The 23,215-nt window shown below is 40.6% G+C and overlaps 2 protein-coding genes across 5 annotated transcripts in view; one reads left to right on the forward strand and one right to left on the reverse strand.

Annotated features, from left to right (window-relative positions):
- Nucleotides 1-23,215, forward strand: part of ATXN1 (ataxin 1) — a 309,255-nt gene that overhangs the window by 983 nt on the left and 285,057 nt on the right. The window contains exons 2-3 of one of the 2 annotated variants that reach the window (XM_083623781.1): nt 4,540-4,657; nt 5,507-5,627. The gene's annotated coding sequence lies outside the window, so the exon portion shown is untranslated. The remainder of the gene's footprint in view (nt 1-4,539; nt 4,658-5,506; nt 5,628-23,215) is intronic. The other variant, XM_083623800.1, reaches the window with a different exon arrangement.
- STMND1 (stathmin domain containing 1) lies at nt 13,568-21,449 on the reverse strand. 3 transcript variants are annotated; one of them, XR_014550641.1, is made up of 5 exons: nt 21,086-21,445; nt 19,361-19,496; nt 16,670-16,821; nt 15,275-15,453; nt 13,808-13,933 (listed from the first exon to the last, which is right to left on the reverse strand). XR_014550641.1 is itself a non-coding variant. In XM_083624106.1 (4 exons), the coding sequence occupies exons 1-4, from the start codon at nt 21,167-21,169 to the stop codon at nt 13,664-13,666; spliced, it is 642 nt and encodes a 213-aa protein (XP_083480232.1). In that variant the 5' UTR covers nt 21,170-21,449; the 3' UTR covers nt 13,568-13,663. The 3 variants fall into 3 exon arrangements, 2 of the variants coding, with proteins under 2 accessions (XP_083480232.1, XP_083480233.1); XM_083624106.1 differs by lacking the exon at nt 15,275-15,453 and having other exon boundaries at nt 13,568-13,933; nt 21,086-21,449; XM_083624107.1 differs by having other exon boundaries at nt 13,568-15,453.

Below are 23,215 nucleotides of genomic sequence, written 5' to 3' on the forward strand. Positions count from 1 at the left end.
TTTTGCCGATGCAGACATGATGCCTTTGGTACCAAGCTTGCTTTTTTCTTAGCCTTTGCTCTCCCTTCACTGGTTCACATTCATCCTCATGAAGAATTATAGAAGACTCAGTACTTCTTCAAACTGAAAGTGGCATTTAACTCTTAGGCGGGTATGCAAGTTAATCTACCTCTTCCTGACCACATTGTGTGGATTTTGCTCCATGGAGAGCTTATTTGGCATGCAGAGGATTGTAAATAGGAAGTGACATCATTTCCCCTGGTGTGCCAATATGATGACACTTTGTCCCTGCCTCACTACACCACTGGGGTGGTGTAGATTTGCAAGTGGACAGAGGTCCTGGCTGTTGGTGGAAGGCGGATTCATCTCATCTGCTTGCTTTCCCAAATCCACTTTTCCTCTGGGAGCCACAGCAGCATAAATTAGGTACAGCAAGCCTAATCCTCCCTTATTGCTCCAGATGTTCGACAGAACACCAATTGCCAGGTTGCATATTAACAGAAGAGAGCTATTGCCCTTGGGTCCTGCTTGTGGGTTACTCATAGTCACCAAGCTGGCCACCGTGAGAACAGAATGTGGACTAAGTTTGTGTGATCCAGAGGAGCTCTTCAGGAGGTTCAGCAAAAGAGAGACAGGGTGAGCAAGCAGAGGAGGTTGGTGGCTTCTGTCTGTCCTCACAGTTACTCTGGGCAAGCATGCTGAGCTCTTTTTGTCCAAAGAAAGTATGCAAGCAGGTAGGGCTCTCCCCGCCCCAGTGTGAGAGGGCAGACAAATGATTCAAAGCTGTAACAGCCAGACTTCTAACAAATACTGCTTTACCAATACTCAGTGCCGCACAACTCGGAGATGGAGGGTGACTAAACTAGAGGATTTGCTTGCTTGAATTCCCCCAGTAAAGTAGTGCAGCAGAGATGACTAGAGTTTGTTTTCATGTCCTTTGGGGCTCTACATGGCCTTTTAAAATTGTGCATTCATTGTGATTTGTGCTTGTGATTTTATCAGGTTGGTTACACGCGGTTCCCCCCTTTAATCCTGTTTGCGCCTGCAGAAGTTTTGGGGTGGTTACCCTTCTTCATTTCCAGTCATTGCATGCCCCATAGCTTCTTGCTGAAATCTCGTAACTTTTTATACCATAAATGTTCTGGTTTATTAGTGTCTCACTTTCATTGCACTACAGCCCCTGTGGACAGCAATAATGTGGTAGCCCTGAAGAAGCATTGCAGAACAAACTAAAGCAGAATAAATCCACCATTAACATCATAATATTGTGTCAGGAACATGTTGCAGAATACACTTGCAAAAAACCCAAAACACCTGTCTGGAAAGCTCGTAAGAGTCAGCACCTTGAATTGAGTTACAGTATAAAGATTATTCAACCAGTATAGATCAAATAACTTGACTCCCTGATTCAGGTTCAAGCCTTGCTATTTTCTTTGCCGTGCCAAGTCTTCCCCACTGCTAGGAACAAGTAGAGTGCTTTTCTCCCACCCTCCTTTTAACTGCACTTTAAGCTTACGTGAAAATTCTCTCAAAATTTACCTATAGGGCTTAAAAAAATTTCCCCCTTAGAACTCCAGTTTTTCGGTATGAGAAACCTAATCTTAGTTGAAGCCACTTATCTGAGAGCAAGAGCCATAAAGTTTCATGGTACTATGTGGGTGGCGCTGTGGGTTAAACCACAGAGCCTAGGACTTGCTGATCAGAAGGTCAGCAGTTCGAATCCACGTGACGGGGTGAGCTCCCATTGCTCAGTCCCTGGTCCTGCCCACCTAGCAGTTCAAAAGCACGTCAAAGTCCAAGTAGATAAATAGGTACCACTCTGGCGGAAAGGTAAATGGCATTTCCGTGCGCTGCTCTGGTTCACCAGAAGCGGCTTTGTCATGCTGGCCACATGACCCGGAAGCTGTATGCCGGCTCCCTCGGCCTATAGAGCGAGATGAGCGCCGCAACCCCAGAGTCAGCCACAACTGGACCTAATGGTCAGGGGTACCTTTACGCTATAAGGCATAAAGTATGGTTTAATACACCATAATGTGCACACGGTCTGAGTGCATGAACAAAAAGACAAACCACAAAGGTTTTGGATTAGCATGATGTCCAAGCCCAGGATTGTACTTTTGTTTCACCCTAACAAACCATGATTGCTAAGCAAATAAAACTGGCTGGCATTCATGGTTTGTTAGGATTAACCAAACCACAATCCCAGGTTTGGATGTCACATTATGTGAAACTGTTTGTCGTTCGTTCACCCAGTGTGGCTTGCAAAACCATACTTTATGGAGTGTTATATGGGTATGCACTTGCTGAATCAAGAACGTGTGTTTCACCAGCACATTTTACTTTGCTCTCAGTGTCCTAGGGGAAAACATGGTTCAGATATTTATTCTGAAGCTTTTGCTTCACTGCATAAAATTGTTCTTTTGAAATTAAATCACCATTAAACAACACAATCACTTTGCTTTATGAGGTCAGCTTCAAGGCATCTTAGAGCAAACCTCTAGCGCACAAATGTATCTGTGATGGACAAATGAAAGCCATGTTCCAACTTAAGAAATGCATATACACACACATACACACACACACACATACAAGATTCCTGGATCGGATAAAAGTCCCATCTGATCTAACATTCTGTTCTCACGGTGGTCAATCAAATGCCTACGGAAACTCTACAAGCAGGGCCTGATTGCAATAACACCCTCCCATTATTGATCTCTAGCAACTAGTATTTGAGTATTTGAGAATCATATAATTGTAGAGTTGGAAAGGACCCCAAGGGTCATCTAGTTCAACCCCCTACAATGCAGGAATCCTTTGCTCAATGTGGGGCTCAAACCCACAATATATTATATTATATTATTATATTATATTATATTTCATATAATTTATGGTGCTAATGCATTGAACTAGTTACTAGTGGAACACTTATTTTGCATCATTGCTTTTTTATATAATCAGTAAGGTTCATATCCGCTATATTTACATTATAATTGCTCCCCACAATAGTAAAGCTGGCTGTTTAGTGTCAGCTACTGCACAACTGGTGGCACAATGTTTTAAGTGTCAAAAGGCAATTGTTTATGACCTTTAAGTTGTGTAACTGTATGTGCTACTCTACCTACCGTAAGTAATAGGAAACAGATGCCAACCATTCTTGCCAACCACCCTTCAATGAAGGACCTCTGTGGTCAAAACAAAAAAGTACTCTTGTGCTATGTCAAGAAAAAGGTAGATGGATCGAGGGATACTGGATATCTGCTAATCCTGACTGGAAAGAAAGCTGAAGTTTATATGTTTTATTATAGTTGAATGTTTTGGAGTTTAAATATTTTATTTCCCCAGATTTCTAACATTTGATGAGTTTTTATAATGTCTGGTGTCAATGCTGCAGATTTAATTTGGTATTTTATCAGGTTGTTTTTGCTCTGTTTATTAAATTATATCCCTCCCACACATAACTTATAGAACATCCCTTGTAATATTCATTTAAGCCATAAAGTGTTATTTAATACAGCATACTATGCTCTTATTTAGACTTCTTTGTAGGTTGCTATTGTATGTAATTGTATTAATGCGCTGTGTTGGAAAGGATTGTATAGCATCTACAGCATTTGATTTAAAAAATACAGGATGATTACATTTGTACATGAACCTTTTCAGGCAGATTGAGATAACTGGGATATTAGAGAAATGTAATGATCTAGACTCAGGATGAGGAACCTGTGGTCCTCAGTATGTTGCTGTAGTACAGACCCCCCAGTCTCAGGTAGCATGCTCAATACTTGGGGGTGATGAGAGTTACAGTTCAGCAACATCTGGAGGACCATAAATTAGCTACCCCTGTTGTAGATTATGTCATAGTGCTGTCCTTGGCTTATTTTCTCAGAAGTCCATCTGAGTTCATTTATATTTACTAGTTTCTAGTGAGTATGTTCATGATTGCTGCTCACTGAACGCAATGGGACTTAGTAGACAAGCCTAGGATTGCACTGGTCCTTTGAGCAAACCCTTAGCCATGACTTGTTCAAGATTTGTCTAGGACAGGCCTGTTGCCTGGACATTTATGGTACAATGACTTAAAGGAGCAGGGCAATTTTATTTCATGCAATTAAACATACAGGCATAGTGGTAGCTACTTATCTCATGCATTGGCCAGCACACTGGAGAGTAGAGTGACATTTACTTCTCTATGAGCATTCACTGCTTGCATGCTTTTACTTTCATCTTCACAAGTAGAAGGCCTAGAGTGAAAATCTGAAAATTTGGAGTGGAGGTCTAGGGTCATATCTGGCTCACAGGCAGCTAACTAGCTGGCTATCCTTGGTCAAGATTGACATTTTTATCAAATGTGCCACATTTGTAAATATAACATGCATTCTTGAAAACATGCATATATTTAAACAGGTGCTATTCAAAATCCCCCTTTTTCGAAACTCTGGATTTTTAAAGCTTGTGATTGAGGAAGCATCACACATGTACGGCTTGTCCCATTTTCATATTTATATTACTAATTTCCACTGCAAATCCTGTCTCCCACAGTGTTGAGGGTGCTTCAGTTATGGAATTTCTGCAGCTCAGTGTTGGTCCTGCATATTATTCTGCCCTGGAGTGTTTGTGACTTCTGATACACCTTCATGTCCTGAGTTTCAAGACAGAGGTAAAGAAAAATTCTCTTTTCAGATTTTTTTTTAAAAAATAAATCAGGGTATATTGGACTCTTTGTGCACTAGATTCTAACTTTCTATCTGCTGTGGAAGTACCTTCACAATTCTGATGTCATCATGAGCATAGTAGTATGAGGCCAAGTATTTAGTTTTTCAGTGACCAAACCACCAGAGAGAGTAATGTACTTCTCAAGTGTGCTTTGAAAAGGCAGCACTAAGAAATAACAACTTCTATTGTCAGAAGTTGTGCAGTTAGTTCCCAACAGATTAGACAGAGATTTGGGTTATTGACGGTCATCGTTACAATAAAAAACTGAATTCTGACAGGTTGAGATTTCAAGTGTTTCTGAAATGCCGCAAACTTATCTAGGACTTCCTAAGTAACCCAAGTCATTTCTGATTGTGCTGTTAAGGGCTTTCATACAAATGCTGCAGTGTAAGGAATAAGGATTATTTCCTACTGCACTTTTAAATAAATTATCAGTGTCCATAAAGAATATAAATTGGAAGACCATCCTGTGTGTCTTTTGGGGATACTATAATACAGCCTCCCTGAAGCAGACTATCACTTACAATGAATAGTTTTAACTGATGCATTTTATTATAGTCTTCCTGTCAGGGGTAGCAGTGAGCAGACAGCTTGCCAGCTTACCGATTGCTACTGAATTCAGTGGTATTAACATTAACAGTATTGTCAGTCTTTTTATTTATTTATACGCACCAGATGTCTGTCATGTCAGAGAGCAGGGGATGTCATGTAGTCATTCAGCAGGCTGCTGAAGACAACAAAGGCCCACCGATTATATTCCACTCTATTTATTCCTCCCAATGGTTTATTTCAGCATATGATAATGACCCAGAAGGCATTTGGAAGGGGAGTATTATGACTTCAGCAACAGCGCAATCCTATACATGTCTACTCGGAAGCAAGCCCCACTGAGGTCCATGGGACTTAACTCCTCAGTAAGTGTGTATACATCTCTAGCCTAAATCGAGGTTACTTCTGCAGTGCTGGATTAGCAAAAAGGCCCAAGCCTTTTAGGGGCCCTGCGACAACAGATCAAAATAATATTGATTTGATTTTGAAGGAAATTACAAAAACATATTAGGAGATATTTCGACTGCCTACAGGGTCTCCACAGGGTTTAGTCCGACACTGTATTTCTGATATTTGAAATGAAGATGGAGCTATCAGAAAGCTTTCAGTTCACATGCCGGGATAAAAACAAACACATTAAATAATCTGTTTTTCTATTAAAAAAAGTTTTGGCTCCTGAGAGCTGCATTTTCGATGTGATTTCAACAAGGCTTGGAATTGTGCATTCTTAGAAAATGCTTTATTAGCTAATGGTTGCACTCTGAGCAAAGTTTTCTTAATGAAATACTTGAAATAGGCATACCTTATATGGGGTATCATTTGACTTCCTACTGGAAAACCCTAAATACTCTTACATCTCTTGCCATAGTGCTTATCATGTATTGCTGATTGTATAATGTGCCTGTCTCCCTTTTTGACGACCTTTTCTGGGTCCTGAGTATGCTAAGAGTGAAGTACTCCAGAAAATACATTGCATGCTTCAGGAGCGGACCGTAGTATCACCAAGACTAGTTTTATTCCAAGAGAGATTCCTTCAGGCCTAAGGAAAACAGATCCGCTCTGTCTGTCACAGCCAAGATTGAGATAGTAAGCGTAACATGATAATGCACAGATGTTCTTCTTGGCATTTTACATGACAAAAATAAAGACAGTGCCTGCTATAGAGACTTTAAAGTCATCCCAAATGATATGCTATCAAGGTAGTAAACATAAAGAGTATAGCTCATGGGCACCTGTTGATAATTGGACAAGTTTAACACTGATATATGACAGCAAATTTAATTTGAAAGCTATTTAGAGCTGAGCACACATGGAATCCCTAACAGGTGTGAGCACTTTGATATTTTTGTACTAAGAGAAGCATAGTAAAATGTAGAAAACTTCACTGAGTTATGTGCTAATTATGCAGCCTTATCTTATACATGTTTATTTGAAATTAAGTTCTATTAAGTTCAATGGGGTGTGCTATCACATATGTGCACTTAGGGCTGCAGCTTTAGGCTACAGTCTTATGCACACTTACATGAGAATAAGACCTGTGTACATGACAATACTCTTTTCTTGTTGATTTCTATTCTTTTAATCTACAATTTCACTTGTGAAACTGAATTCGGAAATAGGATACAGCCATTAATAAATCAGCAGGAATAAACTGAACAAAGGGAACTGTATACTAGATGGTGTTTATTTATTGATGGCATCTTTGCGAATACTAGATTTTAGGAATGAACTGGAGTCTACTTAGTTCTCAAGTGTGCCATTTGGATTTTGTGACAACTGAATTTACACTTTATTGTCCTTCAGCCTTCTTTATTTATAAACTTACAAGGAATTATGGTGCTTCAATATTTAATACAAGCAAAAGTTACAGATTATAATGCAAGGGGTGAATTATTTAAGAAGGTTTGACTATTGGAAGAAATAATGAGTATCCTCTTCTGAACCGAATACTAGAATTATTGGCTGTAAGGAGAGAGTAGCCATGTAATTAATGGAGTTTTCATAGATGAGGTTTAAAAGGGCCCTTGCTTTAGTTTGGTTTGTAATGCAAATGTGCTAGAAAGTGCTTTACTTTAAATCTCAGTTCAACTATGAACCCAGTGGGAGATCTTAGGCAAGTCATTAGCACTATTCCAGCTATGCACATAGGCTCCATCAGCACAATTGGGAAATGCTGAGTAGGCAGGATCCCTGATTGTATAATAAGCAGAGCTTACATGCATTCAGTTTGTATGAGTATTGGCTCTTTTGCACAGAAAGTGCATAGAAGGCAAGCTAGGGCCCTGAGTGGGTGCAATTCTGCTCTCCTCCCTGCCCCAATGTGTGTTCAGAAGAATGACTGAACAGCTCTCCCCCCCCCCACCCTCAAACCTCCCTCTGCCATGTGAGCATTATAATACCAGCATACAGTGTTGTGGTATAGTAAGGACTTGTTTTGTGTGTGATAATGAATATAACATGCTAGGAGCACTGAAGAGAAATGGTTATATAAGCACCAAGTAATATTTTTCAAAGTATTGAATCCGGAAATCCTGTGAGTGGAACTCCACTCACTGAATGTTATAGAAGGGACAGGGAGAGTGAATTTTCCCAATTTCTACCACCACCTCTGAAAATCTGCTCCAGAGGGTTGTTATTATAATTATTATTGTTTATTAAATTATGCCACCCTTCATCCAAAGATGTTCACAACATAAAATTACAAGTAAGAACACAAAATACATAACAAAAAACAAAGAAAGAAAGACCAATAATCTCCCTCCTACAAACACATTTCAAAGGCCATAGTTGTTTAATCAGCGCAAGGCCTGGTTGCAGAGAATTGTTTTGGCATTGCGATTTAAAAGTATGTAATGAAGGCACTGGGCAAGCCTCCCTGGGGAGAGTATTCCACAAATGGAGAGCCACCACAGAAAAGGCCTGTGCGTTTGTTGCCACCTTCTGGACCTCTTGGAGAGAGGACACACAAAGAAGGGCCTCAGATGACAATTGCAAGGTCTGGGTTGGTTCATATATGGAGAAGCGGTCCTTAATGGTTGGCGAACATGTGAAGTTGAGGATTGAACAGCATGAGAAATGAGACAGTACAGGCTGCAGAGGTCATAGGCAAAAGCTGCCCCACTGTTCTGTGAATAGCAACCTCTAAAGCCAAGCTCTTATGAATAAATAAGAACAACTAGGGGTTGTATCTGACTCTTTATTCAGAGTTGACCCATTGAAATTCATGAGTGTAAGTTAGTAATGTCTAGGAATTTCAGTGGGTCTACTCTGAGTAAGACTAGCATTGGATACCATTTAAAGGTTCCAGCTGGTGACTTCACATTCACTTAGTTATTTAAGAAATATGTCCTCTTTTTCAGTAATCCTACTGCAGAATATTCTGTTAGCTGCCCTTTAACAACTTAACAACAAGAAAACCCTATATCAAACAACAAAAAAGCAGAAACAATAGGCACACCACTGGAACAGAATGAAACCCAATTTGACCAATATGGTAAAGGGCCCAGGAAAATTTAAAAAGCCTTTGTGTGATGCCAAAAATACCTTTGAGCAGGTACTAAGTGGGCCTCTGGGGAGGGAAGCATTTCAAAGGTCCTATGCCATAATTGATAAAATATTTTTCATTGGCTGCTACTTAGTTGGGAGCACCTGAAGAAGGTAGGTTTGTGCATGAGAAGCGCTCCTTCAGTCCAAAGCCACATGTAGCTTTGAAAGTAAACACCAGCACTTTGAATCTTGTTTGGAAAAGGGAGTCAGTATGGTTGTTGAAGCTATGAGATGAGTTTCATTTCATATGCTTGAAGCAATATTTTGATGACATTTTGAGAAGCCTTCAAAGGCAGCCCTACATAATACATAGTAGTAGCCTAGTCTGGCTGATGGATATTTGTGGACAGATTATCTCTGTCTTAGAGGGGTTGTAGCTGATACACCGGTCTCAGCTGATGGAGGGCACTTTGTACACAGATACATGCCAGTACTTGCTTTAGTGACCAAGATGGCTCTATCCCCTGCCCTGGTCTGTAAACAAGTGCAACTCTTGCCTAAAACAGGCCAAACATTAGTTCCCCAGGCATATGAATTTATTTAGCAGCAGTATGGCAAGAGGTTCTCTGCGTTCAGCTTCTACTATCCCCATGCTCTGGTAATATGTTGCCCCTTTCCCTGCTACCGTGCTGATTAAGACCCAGGAACACCCCTTTTAGCCACCAGAATAACGTTTTGAAGCATTATTGTGGTTTGACAGAGTCGGAAAAGGATATGTTGCAGTGTAGACTGGTGTGGTGGCTTATGCTTTGATATTTCAAACACAGTAGCTAGACTTGGAGCTGGAAATGTGCAGGCCTGTCTCCAGCATTCTGCAGTTGTCTGGCAAGGAGCATGTTGTTATGGCAGCTGTTGGAAAATGTTATGTCACAGTGCCCTCTTTCCCTCTGTTCAGGATTAGATATTGTGCTTTTTAAATGCACATTGTGTAGCTAATAAAAGCTTGTCCTGCATCACAAGCACATTGAAAGGATTGCTAGACTGAACACTTGAGTAGTACAGATCCTGATGCTCAGATGTGATTTGTGTGGCTTACACAAGGTTCTCAGTCTTCATTTTTCTTCCACCTGAACTTCAAAACTGCCCTACTCATTCTATTTCTTTTTTTATTAAAAAAAACTATTCCCTTCCCAAGCAAGGGACTATGTTGGCTTTTAGCTGGAATCATACTGACCTTCCCAGATTGGTTCCTAAAGGCATCATGCTTTAGCAATATGGGGCAGTAATTGTAACTAAGTATGGATGCAACCTCAGGCACCGAAGGCGCAGTAATCTAATGTCTTTCTTTCTAGACCAGTGTTCTGCCTGAGCTTTAACACCACAAGGTTAGTTGGTTATCACTTGTTGATAGGAATGTAGACTATTTCAAGCATTCTTCTACGTCTATTTTTAAGTCAGGCTAGAAATCCGTATTTTGGAATTAGTGCAGACTAGAAATGCACGGATTGTAGGAGTCCTGCCTTATCTGCCAAACAAAATGTGCAATATGCAAGACATAACTTAGCTACTTTCATGTCTAAAGCTTTTGTTGGACTGGTGCTTTAAAAGCACCAACAAATAAACTCAAACTGAAATCTGATGCAGGTACTGAAGCCTGGCTTGAATGTGTCCTTGGACTCTTATAATACCTCTCAGTTGCCCAAATCAAGGATAGAGAAGGGGTGTGAATGTGTGTAGAAACCAGACTGCTATAGAAAGGTAATATTTACACACAGTGCTTGGTTTACTTTTGCCTCTGGCCTTCCACATCACTGGGATGCATCTCCTGGAAGGTCACCCAGATGGGAATGTGGCCTTGGTCTGTGAAAGGTTTCCCACCCCTACTTTCAACCATAGATTCCCGCCCCCCCCCCCGGTAGCTATTTCAGAATGCAGTGTAATGATGGTGAAACAACTACTTTTGCTTAGCTAGTTTATAATTTAGAAGCATTAGGTGCATGGTAAATCTGTCTAATGACATCACAAATTGAAGGTGTAATATAATACGTTATAATAGTACGAAAGAACAAGAAACTCACTTCAGGAGATCTGTTAACCAAAAGCAGCATAAAGAATATAGCAGAAACAGACAAACTCATCCGTGCCTCTGTTGCTTAGCCACATGGGGTATCTGAAGGGACTGGCTCTGTGATGGTTGCCTTATTCTTAAGCATGGGTAGGCAAACTAAGGCCCGGATTGGGCCAGATCCGGCCCAATCGCCTTCTAAATCCTGCCCATGGACGGTCCGGGAATCAGCGTGTTTTTACATGAGTAGAATGTGTGCTTTTATTTAAAATGCATCTCTGGGTTATTTGTGGGGCATAGGAATTCGTTCTTTTTTTCTCTCTCCCCAAAATATAGTCTGCCCCCCCAAAGTCTGAGGGACAGTGGACTAGCCCCTGTCTAACAGGGGTTTGCTGCCCCCTGTTTTTAAGGCTGGGGGATTCAGGACTCTGGTGATGCATCTGGATCCTAACTCACCAATACCTTCTTCTGACCAGCAATCTCGGTAGTGCAGTGGGTAAGGAAGCAAGAATCCTGGTTTGAATTCCATTGTACCTGAACTAGGTGTGGGTTTTGGTTTCTGTCGGTTTCTAATTCTTCCAATCTTAAATTCTGTTCTCCATATTGCAATTTTGTTTTTATAAGCTGTCCTGAAAATTTAGCAGCATGTTAGTGCAAATTTCTCCTTTCCCCCCAAGTATTTCCCACTAATACATTACATTGTTGTATGTCAAGAACCTGCTGCTTCCATACATTGATTGGACTCTATTTCCCATCAGCCACAGACAGCAGATGATGGTAATTGTAGTCCAGGAACATCTGGAGGGCCACAGGTTCCCCATTGTGTTGCGTGCTATTTCCATTGATGAAGCTGCACTTCAGCTCATTATAAGTGTTTTTGCACACATTGCTCAGTTAGAGAACTGCATGGCAAGATTTAAAGTTGTACAAATTTCAAAGGACGGTTGTGATTTGTCTCTCAGCCCTAATCTGAACATACCTTTTGATCCTATACATTTTTCACAGCATCAGGCCACATTATGCTGGTGGGTCACTGGCAAGAGTCTGAAATGGGTGTCAGTATCTGTCAGTAACAGTTATAAACCATATAAGCTGCCCAGAGTGGCTGGAGCAACCCAGTGAGATGGGTAGGCTGCAAATAATAAATTATTATTATTATTATTATATTTGTTTTGTTCAAGGAGCTGGTGGCAGTGGGGGGCAAGATCAGAGATCATATCCAAACACCTTTAGATAAAAAAAATATCTCTTGCTTTTTATCCAGCACTCACAAAAACCTGAAACAAAGCCTTCACAAATGTTGAGCTTCAAGACAGTGCAGTGTGAGTATGGAATGTTATGTAGGAGGTTTTGGCAACCTAGTAGCCCATGATGTCTGGGGTTGATGGAAATGGAAGTCAAAAACATCTGGAGGGACCAGGTTGGTGCAGGCTGTTATTGCATCAGCTCCCTGACATCTTTGGTGCTCCAGTTTTGACTTGAGTGTAAGCTTTTCAGTGCTGAAGCTCACCAGGGCTCCATCTACTGTTCTCTGCAATAAACTGCATGAACACTCACTGATGTTTCCTTTTCTTACACTGTGCCACTTTTGCTTCCTTCTACCACCTCCTGACGATCCCAGATTGCAGATGCAAGATGTGAAATTGCATGGCTGTTTTGGGCTAACATGTTTGCATGTATTTATTGCTTGAGAGATTTATATCTGAAGCATAAAAGTTACAAAACATTCACAAGTACGTCAGCATTTTTCAGAAAAATGTTAAGGGTGGAACATGTTTGCATTTTAAGCAATATCCATGGTGTAATGGGGATGTTTCGGGTAGTGGAGACGGACACACACACACACCCATGCCAAAAAACAACACAATTCTCCTGGTATTGTGAAAGGAACTAATCTCCCAATTTCAGCAAACGGTGACTGGCCCTGGCACTGCTGACAGCAGCATGTCTTTATTTAGCAGTGTATGCTGGACATGCTATCCTGGATACTACAGATGTTCACCTCCCACTCCCTTGCAGAAGCAAGGCTGCATCAAGGAGGACAATAAGGGGGTGGAGAGGCCTGTGTCCTCCTAGGCATTGACCTTGCTGGATCAACACTACTGGCTTGCCTGCTTTCACGTTGAATTCTAGAACATTCAGTCTGGGAACAGCCAACTGTTGGATAGCTTCTGTTAATGTAGCCACCAGTGGACCTGAAGTAAGGCTGATTATGCTAATAATGGAGCTAACAGTTATGTACAAATGGGAAAGACTCTGCTCTGTCGGTTCATTTTGCTGTCTCTCCTCCGGGGGTCCCAGCAAATTTATCTATTTAAAATCTAAATTGTTTAACTGATGTTTCGGTACATAGTTCATTGGTGGCCCTAGTGCTGACACGGCAACAATACAATTATTTCTGACTGAGTGGACATATGTAGGATTGCACTGTTTATCCCTCCTTTTATCAATACTTCAGTGATTAGGATGGCAAAGTTTTCTTTTGCTCTAAAGTGGAAACAGTCAACAATGAGACCATTTTAAAGGTCTATTTCAAGTTTGTTATTCTGCTTCATGAACTCTGAATATTTATTCACTTACAAACTGTATCAGTAGAAACAGTTCATTATTATTATTATTATTATTATTATTATTATTATTATTATTTTCGTATTTGACAATAATAATCCTGCTAGAATGAGTTACATCATATTCTTATTTGTCTGTGGGGAAAGAAATTGAAAATATCCTATCAAATTAAACCATAATCAAATGTTTTTGTTTGGTTTTTAGTACATTTATTTTAATGCAGGTGAAAACCTAGAGATTTAACTTCCATAGCTCAAATATGTTTGAAATAAATTGTACTGATTAAAATGCTTCATTTACCATATTATAAGTGACATCTGACTCCACAATACTGAAACCTTCAAAATTGCCATTTACAGTATCATCCCAGTCTTCTTTCTCTATCCAGCTTCCTGAACCCAGATTTAAGGAAAGCAACTGAAAAGTATTAGAAGTTTTTTCAGCTTCAGAAGCTGAACAGTCTATGTCACTCCCTGTAGTTCTGCTTTCATGGGAGGTTAGTGGTGATGGTCTGCCAGTCAGCAATTCCTTTTTCAGTTGCTCTTCTCTTGTCTGAAAAGAGATGCCTCTTTAAATGGGGTAGGGATACAACATTTGTAGAGACATGCATACGCATAGGCTAACACCACAATCAAATTCTTAATGTGAATATAATTAACATGTGGAGGGGAGAGATGGCTATTGCAAGGTAGGCCCCGCCCTTACCTCAATGTGCTAATCGTTTGCTTTTAGCACAGAGCTTGCAGGCATACAATTTATAGAAACAGAGATATGAAAGCTAGGAGGTAAATAGTACCTTAAACCTAGGTTATGGGCGCCACAACGGAGTGTCTACTAGGCACACTTTTTTAATAACAAGAATACAAAGCGGAAAATGAATGAACTGCAGCTAAAATATTATGTTCATTTTTCACATGGTCTAGACCTCATCTGAAGGCTGCAAAAACAAAGCCATATTTCCCATGCCCACTCCCCTAATAGTCTTATGAGGGTCCCTTTTCCAGTCATCAGAGTGGCTGGAAGTGGGGAGGCAGAAAAAGGCCGTCCTTTTCTTACAGCAGTGGCAATTTTAATCTGAAATCTTAGGCTCAGTACTGCGCCTAGAGCTCAGAAACTGCTCGCATTAATGAAATTCCTTGTCACAAAACGAGCCTAGAACAATGAGAGTTTCAAACACTGTTTATAGGTGCATAGGCCCTGTATATATAATCCAGGACCCTTTATTTTGAAGGGTGCATGGAGACAGCCTATTTGCATAGAACTTGTATGCATGCATGTTCAGCATGAAAAAAACCCCTTTGAATATGTGAAGGTCGTGGTCAACCACAGCCATATTGATTTTCCCAACCCCATGCATGAGTTTTACCCACGTTAAGACTATCTGAGTAAGACTGTCGTTAGAAGCTGTTGACCTTCCTGTCAGAGTTACAGCTCTATCTGTGCAGTTGTACCTTGGTTTTCGAACAGAATGTGTGTAGGAGCGTCCTGCAGCCAATCGGAAGCTGCAGAAGTCGCACTGCTTGTTTGGCTTCTGAGGCAAAGTTCACAAACCGGAACACCTACTTCCAGGTTTGCGACGTTCGAGTTCCAAGTTGTTCGTGAATTAAGCTGTTCGAAAGCCAAGTTATGACTGTACATTGCATGCTGAAGCAGGAACAACTAAAAGCCTTGTGGCACCTTAATGACTTATTGTGGCACTACATTTTGGGACTAGAGTCTGTTTCACTGGATGCATGTTGAATTTAAAGGCAGGAGGGCAGAAAATTTCAAATTTGTTTTAGCCTCTGTCAGTAAACTTGTTTAGAAATACTTCTTTCAGCAAGAGCCAAGTTCAGTAGTAACATGGGGAACAGAAGCTTTCCTAATTCAAAGATATGTTGTGATGTTACATACATTATTGATCGTTAGGTATTCAGATACTAGAATGATGTAGTCAGATTAGTGGATTCTTCTCTTTTCAACACATGGCTTGTTTTCAGAGTCCTCTATTGTTAAATTATGTGCTTCCTTTTGATTTCGAGCTTTTCCAGTTTGGCTGGTGGTTTCTTTGGTGGATTTCCTGTATCTATCAACTGTAGAAATAGTAAAATTTTATATATGTCCGTGAAGGAAGTCTGTTTTTCAAAGGGGAATTACCTTATTCTACTCTGTACATGCATGTGAATAAATAAAATCACAGTATTTGAAATAATGTTGAAAAGAACCAAACAAATAGAAAGAGAAATAATGAAAATCTATTTTAACACATTACAATATACTTCAGAGTAAACATGCACAGTTACTTGGTTGTGTTTACCGGTAGGTTACTTTTGTACATACAATTCTCAGAGTCTTGCTAATGTTATCTCCAATGTTAGGATTTAACTTGTTTGCTAATATTTTTGAATCTTATGTTCCATCTCCTGCATTTTTTTCCAGTTCATGTCAACTTTATACAGAGTGCTTCTTTTGTCAATGAAAGCCAATTTGGATTAAAATGCCAAACAGGAAAAAAAATACCCTAATACCTCAAGTGCCATGTCTCCTCACATGAACCAGCTGGACCCTTCATTCTTCATCTTAGGTCCCTCACTGTGTGCCCCCTTCAAGGGAGGTGCAGAGGGTGGCAACATGAGAACAAGCCTTCTCAGTGGTGTCTCCCCAGTTGTGGAATGCTCTCCTCAGAGAGGCACACCTGGTGCCTTCACTATCTGTTTTTAGGTGCCAAGTAAAAACATTTTTATTCACACAGGTTTCTGGAATTTAGTTCTTCATATTTTAGTGGCATGGGGTTGAGTTGGATTTGTATATTTGTTGTATTTTAGGTTGCTTTAATTCTTGTTTTATATTTTCTCATCTTTTGTCTTTTGCAAGTCACTTTGAGTTCATTTTTTGAAAAGAAAAAACTGACTAATCATTACAAGAAGCCCTGCAAGGTTTGAGGGTGTTTTGGGAATGAGTTTTAGATATAAGGGGCAGCGAAAAAGAAGGGGATTAGAAGACCTTCAGAAATAAATTGATTGAAATAAATATAATAAATGTATTTATTTATGTAGAGATTTTTTATACCAACCTTCACCAGAGATAGTCACAGGGATGTTTACTATAATATAATATGATATAATATAATATAATATAATATAATATAATATAATAATATAATATTTCTCATACATTACATAAACAGCTTAATTAAATCAATTCTCAATTCCACAAGAAAGAGCCATTGCAGGAGTAACCCACAGTTCACTGCAGAAATATCAGCTCAGACTGGAAAGTGTATTTCTGTTAGTTTTGACATTTACTTACTGTGGCATCATCTGCTGCTTTGTTATTAGAGTTTGCACTTGAGGTCTTGATTATTCCTTGCATCCGAAGCTCCTCCAATATGTCTGATGATGTCTGTCTTTCTCTTTCTGTTAAGCTCACTGGTTTCTTGGAAAGTCCACCTCTATGTATGTCTTCACAAACATAAATGTTAAATTATTATTTTTTTGATATGAGGGCAGTTTTTTATTTTTAGAAGCATAATAAAAAGCAACACAAGGGCATTTCTTTAAATGTCATTGTTAAGTTTCAGTCCTCTGAATTAATTCATATTTTTGTTTTATAAGGTCCATAATATGAAGAACAGGGGAGTCAAGTTGGGGGAGGGGAGAATTGTACACTATAATCTAAATATGCTAAAGCAAAATATTGAATGCAGTATCTTCTCTGGAAATCGTTCATTAGGTGAGTGTTCGTATAATGAGTTGACAATTTCCATTGATTCGCATGGGAAAATTTCAAATGCGTTCCCAACCATGGAATGTTGACCCTCAAAAGCCAAAATACCCCTGGGAAAATCCAGGAAAAAAATGCTCTCTGATTTGTCTAATCATTCCCCTCCTCCATTCCTGCCCTCACCACCAACCAGCGAAAGGCAAGTGAGAAAGTAAAAAAATGCTCTCTGTTCAGATAGCTGAATCTATGGTATGTATGGTGAGTTTTGAGTACTAATTCCTCACTGGAGATAAGTGAATTTTCGCATAGTGAAGTGGGAACTGCATGTATCTAGAAACTTTAGAGCAATTCTGTTATAACAGTAAAAAGTCAGCATCATTCACACCATCTTCAACCAGCCAAAAATATTTAGCCTGCACATGGTATTCAATTTCTGTGGACTCAAATTCTATCTATAGATCCTCTTAAACTATTTATAGTTTATCTTGGCTTCCTTTGAAATGGGCTTCTATTAAATTTAAGCAAGAGGAAAATCTGATTCATACTTTGAATCCGCCTCCATTTTCCTGCTTCTAGTACCCCCTGTTATATCTGAACACAAGAAGAGCTCTCTCTGCTGAGTCAGATCAGCAGACCTAGTCTAGCATCCTGTTCTCACATTGGTCAATCAGATGCCTATTAGGTTCTGCAGACAAGACATGATTATGAACATAATTGTTATCCTAAGTCACTGTCCTGGGTCCCATTCCAATCAGCATGATTTGTACGGCAAAACATCTCAGGATATGATGTCATGCCATGCCATAGACCTTGGTTCAAATGGGAATGCGTTGGGCCTGCTGCATATTTCAACTAGTGCCCACATCACTGTTCCTTGTCTGATTTCTTTTCAGTTCCCCCCATTGTTCCTGTGCATTCTAGTGCACATCTTTCTGAATTTTTCAGTTTATACACAAATAGTTCATCTCAGCAATACTGACAGCTAGGCACTCCCAATTGTTTCCAGTGGTCATTTCAATAAGCATGCTGGAATAGGAACACACGCTTTCATGCAAAAGGTCCCAAGTTCAAACCATGGTTTCTCCAAGTAAGGCTGGGAAAGACTCTACACTAAAACCCTGGGGAGCTCAGGACTGGCCCTACTGTTGGGCAGAATGAGGAAAGCACTTCAGAAGGCTGTTGGGTAGTAGCAGCAGTCCTTTACAGTTCTTCCCAAGTCTCTCAGCCATTTCCCTCTGTTGCCACATGGCCTTTTCTGGGGCCTCTGGTGTGGTGAAAGACACTATCATGTTGGTTTCTATACATGAAAATGGGAAAGGGGCACCATCTTGTCCTTTGTCTCGGGCAGCACAGTTTCTTGGTCTGACCCTGGGGAGAGCCACAGCCAATCAGTGTTGACATTACTAAGCTAGATAGAGTCTAGACCAGTGGTCTGAATTGGTAGAAGGCAGCTTCCAGTGTTCATATTCATATCCATGAGCAGCTCCTTGCTACTGTGGGCTGTACAGTAGTACCTCATTTTGTGACTGGGATCCATTCCGGAGCCCCAGTCACTGGCTGAAAAGGACACTGGACGAAGCACCGCATTTGCGCACAGAGCGGTTTGCGCTTCTGTGCATGCGCAAAGCATGATTTAGCGCTTCTGTACATGTGTGAGTGGCGCACCCGGAAGTAGCCCATTCCGGTACTTCCGGGCTTGCCGTGGATGTTCAACGGAACGGGTGCTCGACAAGGCGGACGCTAGACAAGGTACCACTGTATATGCATGAAGAGTGCGAGCAAGAAGAAGTAAATCAGAAAGAAAATAAACAGATGAAACATCTAGGCAAGAACTGGCCTTTTTAAAAAATCAGTGGACACAATGCATATGTGCACTGAACATAAAGGTAAAGGGACCCCTGACCGTTGAGTCCAGTCGCGGACGACTCTGGGGTTGCTTTACTGGCCGAGGGAGCCGGCGTTTGTCTGCAGACAGCTTCTGGGTCATGTGGCCAGCATGACTAAGCTGCTTCTGGCGAACCAGAGCAGCGTACGGAAACACCGTTTACCTTCCTGCCGGAGCAGTACCTATTTATCTACTTGCACTTTTTGGTGTGCTTTCAAACTGCTAGGTTGACAGGAGTAGGGACCAAGCAATGGGAGCTCACCCCATCACGGGGATTCGAACTGCCGACCTTCTGATCGGCAAGCCCTAGGCTCTGTGGCTTTTAGCCATTCTCTACCTGCTACCGAACATAAAACACTGCTTTATGTTACTCAAATGCTAGTAATTCACACCTGTATTTTGTTCATCAGCTGGTGGTAACTTTCCTGTACCGCTGTCTGGCAGCCTTCCTTCACTTGAATAATCTTCAGCACCTGACCCACCTTGGGAGACAGTGTTAACTGTTCCAGTAAGTGGATCATTTTCAGCCTGGGGAAAAATTGATATTAGCATTTATCTTCACAAAATTTATACAGCATAGAACAAACTCCAGTTGTTGAGTTTACTGGTGTACTTTGCTCAATTGTTTAAGTCTCTTCTGTTCTCCTGAAGCTTGCCACGGAGGGAGAGAAGGGCTGAGGAAGATTAGCGGCCCCTGTCCTGGTATGACAGTGGTGATAGTTGTAAAAGTAATCAAGGTTGTTGTAAACTTGGCTGCTTCACTGCAGCCCCCGTTCACTAATCCTGGCCTGCTTTGCATCTCATCACCCTTGGTTTGCTTGCACTGCAAACGTGCATCGCACTGGATAGCAGAGCATTGTCTCTGACCATATATTACAGCTAAATTATATGTACTGATGCAGCAGTAGATTCTTCCAAGCCACACAGGCAAACCCAGCTCCTATTGACATAGGTTTTGCTCGTTAGTCTTGCCATTGCTGCACTGCTACCTAATTTTTTTTTTTTGCAGAGAACTGCACAAATTTGTACGGTGATTACATGCAACGCTGCATAACAGTCCATTCCTCTGTCCCCACATTCCCCAGAGTAGGAAAAATAAGAAAATATCAAGTTGGGGGAGGGGATGCAGGAAAATACTGGAAGTAAAGGAGGCTAGAAAAATGGATCACTATGCCTAACACATGATAGCAACCATGATCGTGGTTACAGGGTTCATTTCTCCAAAATCAGTTTTTGTTACATTAACTAGGAGCGTTTATCCCTTTTACATCCTGCATTTGTGCTTCCCATAGCATCTGTTTGGTCACTGGGGGAAACTGAATCCTAGAATAGACAGGCCTTTGGTCTGTTCCAATGGAGCACTTCTCATGTTCTTATGTTAAACATAACTTCCTGTAGCACCTGCATTGTGTTCTATACATTTTCAGCACAGGTGATTCAAATCAGCTGTGTTGGGTAAATCCATTTTAATTCAGTGTTGATCAGTGCTGTAATTGGCAGCACTGGGCTTCAGCCTGCACCGTGAGAGAGAATAGAGGCAAACCAATCTCTCTTCTACTGCTGATGCAGGAGGGGTGTTCGTTTACTATCATTGTTTGAGACATTTAATGTATAAAGCAATCGTGTGACTTAACAAGATATACTGCAAACAGGTAGCATCAATTTAAAAGGTGAGGAAAAGAATCAAGTACAACACCAAAATTTCTTAAAGTGCTCATCTAGCAATGCAACAAAAAGGACAAATCCCACCCAACCCCACTAAAAAGATGAGTGGCACAGTAAAGGGATAAATGGGTGGGGGGCCACCATTGTAAAAGCCCATTTTCATGTTGCCACCTCTGCACATCAGATGAGGCATGTGGGAAAGGGCCTCTGATGAAGACTGAAGTCAGGGCCTGGACTTGTTCATGTGGGTAGAGGTGGTCCTTGAGATTTTGCTGCCTCCTACAGGAGTCTATTTGCTTCCATTGTGCTACACTGTATGTGTAAATAAGTCAGACATTGTAGAGATACCACCATTCTCTAGTGATCACCTGTCCAAATGAAGCAAAGCGTGGCAACACTGATCTTGGATAGTAACCATTTGTAGAAGTAGAGAAATCTAAGCAACATATTACCTGCTTTTTGACTTCTCTGCTCTGATGTGGATTATTGGATGATGGTTCCTTGACAGTTGCCCTGCTGGAAGTGCTGCAACCCATGTTGTGACAAGTGCTTCTTTGGAAGCAGAACAGGGAGCTCAGCCTCCTGTTTTTCCACAGAAACCATCACTATGGACTTAAGCTGTTGCCAAGGCCTGTTGCTACAATAAATCACGCCCAGCAAAGTGCTTTTGTCTAGCGTTTAGCACACTGTAGCACTCTGCATCTTAGCTTGGGTGACCCTGCCTAAGCATGGACAATTGCCCCAGGTCAGATGTGAACAGCGGAATGGCAGCAAGAAATATTGGTAGATTCTTCCCAGTTATGGAGGGAAGGAACATTTTTACGCCGACCTTTTTTCCTGCATCAGCTTGCATCCTGTTCCTTTGCTGTAGCTGCAAAATAATGGTAACAACAACATTTTTAAGAATGATTGAAAGTTCATCAAGAGAGTGCAACTGTTTAGGTTTCCATTGGTGTAAAACATCAGAGACAGAAACCCTAAATATTTAACGGGATTAGACAACAACAACTGCTAGGGAAGCTTTTTAAAATGCATGTGTGTAAACCAGTTCTTACAATGAGTTTCACACAGCACCCTCCTTTGCTAATTGTTCTCCATACATTAAAAAAAAAGAAATGAAAACTCAATTTCTTGCTCCAGTCATGCAAAACATGAAAATACATAAAAGGAAAGGAAAATCATATAAAAGAGGCAGCCAATACATTAGTTTTTGTGAAGTGTAATGTTTTTACAAGCTAGCTGTTTGTTGACTTGAAGTGGCTAGCAGTTATCCCCTAAGTATGATCAGTTAGCTGCTGTTTGGCCTGAGACTATGATTTTCCCGAATTTTCATCTAGGGTGTCCGTGTGAAAATGAGGATAGGACTCCTACAGAGATGGTTTTAGGGTAGCTAAACTGATTCGCCTGCTCTGGGTGCTTCACTGCAGGGGGAGTCACAACAATATGTGGGAGGCCACTGATTTCTCATCCCTGTGGCAGAATATAGCAATGCTTTGTATGGGAGAGTGTGCAGATCTCCTGCTGGCTGCAAGCACATGTCATCTGAAATCTAAAAGATACCATGTTCCTGTAAGCCCTGTTGCTATGGAAAATACCAGGATTTTATTGAGAGCTCTCTGCCTAACCTTAAGCCAGCCCAGAGATTCAGAACTACCAAAAGAAGAGTGTTACCCAAGCTGATCTCAGAATAGCAGAATGCTGGGAAAATAAAACAATGAGGGCTAAATTCATACCAATAGATCTTCTTCACCACCCCACACACAATTATTTCCAGGAAAAAAGGATTCAATGTATTAAGAGGTTCTGATATTGTGGGGAATAGTAATAGTTCTTTTGCAGTAGCCAAAAACTAGGAGGGAGTGTTCCTCATGGTGACATGAACATCCTATCTCTGGTACTGAGATATGAGTTCAGACTTTTTTTTGCTAGGCATTTTCTGGTTATTTTAATGTCTGCATACATAATAAAAGCCAGCAGAGGGCAACAGTATCTCGTTGGGAAAAAATAATAACAAGAATTGCACTGCAATTATGTTAACAATTGCACTACTGTACTGTTTATGTCACATAGTAATTTTGCCCATGATATTGGAATAAGCATAATATTAAAAAGAGGGTCGGGTAACCCTGATGCCATGTATTGGGTTTTTAAAATGCATAAATAATACATATGATTGAATGCTTAAAAATATATTTAAGCACATCCCCATTCAGATAGAAATGTGCAGTTTCATCTTCCAAGATATCAACAGATATTCACTAGCAGAGAACTATGACAAAAGCTTTGTGGTTTCTAAAACACAATTTGAGCTCCCATTCATGTCAAGTACAGGCAAATGTTTGCTGGTGAATTTCTAACAGATTCAGGGTACTTTATAAAACTGGAATGTAAATCTTTTGTAAAGTTACTCTCTCTTGTTTGTCAGGGTGAGCCTCTGGTGCTAATGGCAACTTTCTTAAGTCACCTCTTAGCTTTGGATGCTTCATAAAACTCTAGGGCTGATAGGAATCTAGACTCAGGGCTACCATGATGAAATGACACCCCAGATTAAGAGCAGCTTCAGCGTTGTCTCAATTTTTATA

Source organism: Podarcis filfolensis (assembly GCF_964270895.1).
Source record: "Podarcis filfolensis genome assembly, chromosome: 7".
Taxonomy (NCBI): domain Eukaryota; kingdom Metazoa; phylum Chordata; class Lepidosauria; order Squamata; family Lacertidae; genus Podarcis; species Podarcis filfolensis.

Coding starts and splice junctions, on each gene's coding strand:
- STMND1 (XM_083624106.1), bottom strand. CDS start 21,169: ATGGGTTGCAGCACTTCCAGCAGGGCAACTGTCAAGGAACCATCATCC. Junction 19,497..21,085: donor GCAGAGAAGTCAAAAAGCAG/GTAATATGTTGC, acceptor ATTTTTCCCCAG/GCTGAAAATGATCCACTTAC. Junction 13,934..16,669: donor AAGCAGCAGATGATGCCACA/GTAAGTAAATGT, acceptor ATCTCTTTTCAG/ACAAGAGAAGAGCAACTGAA.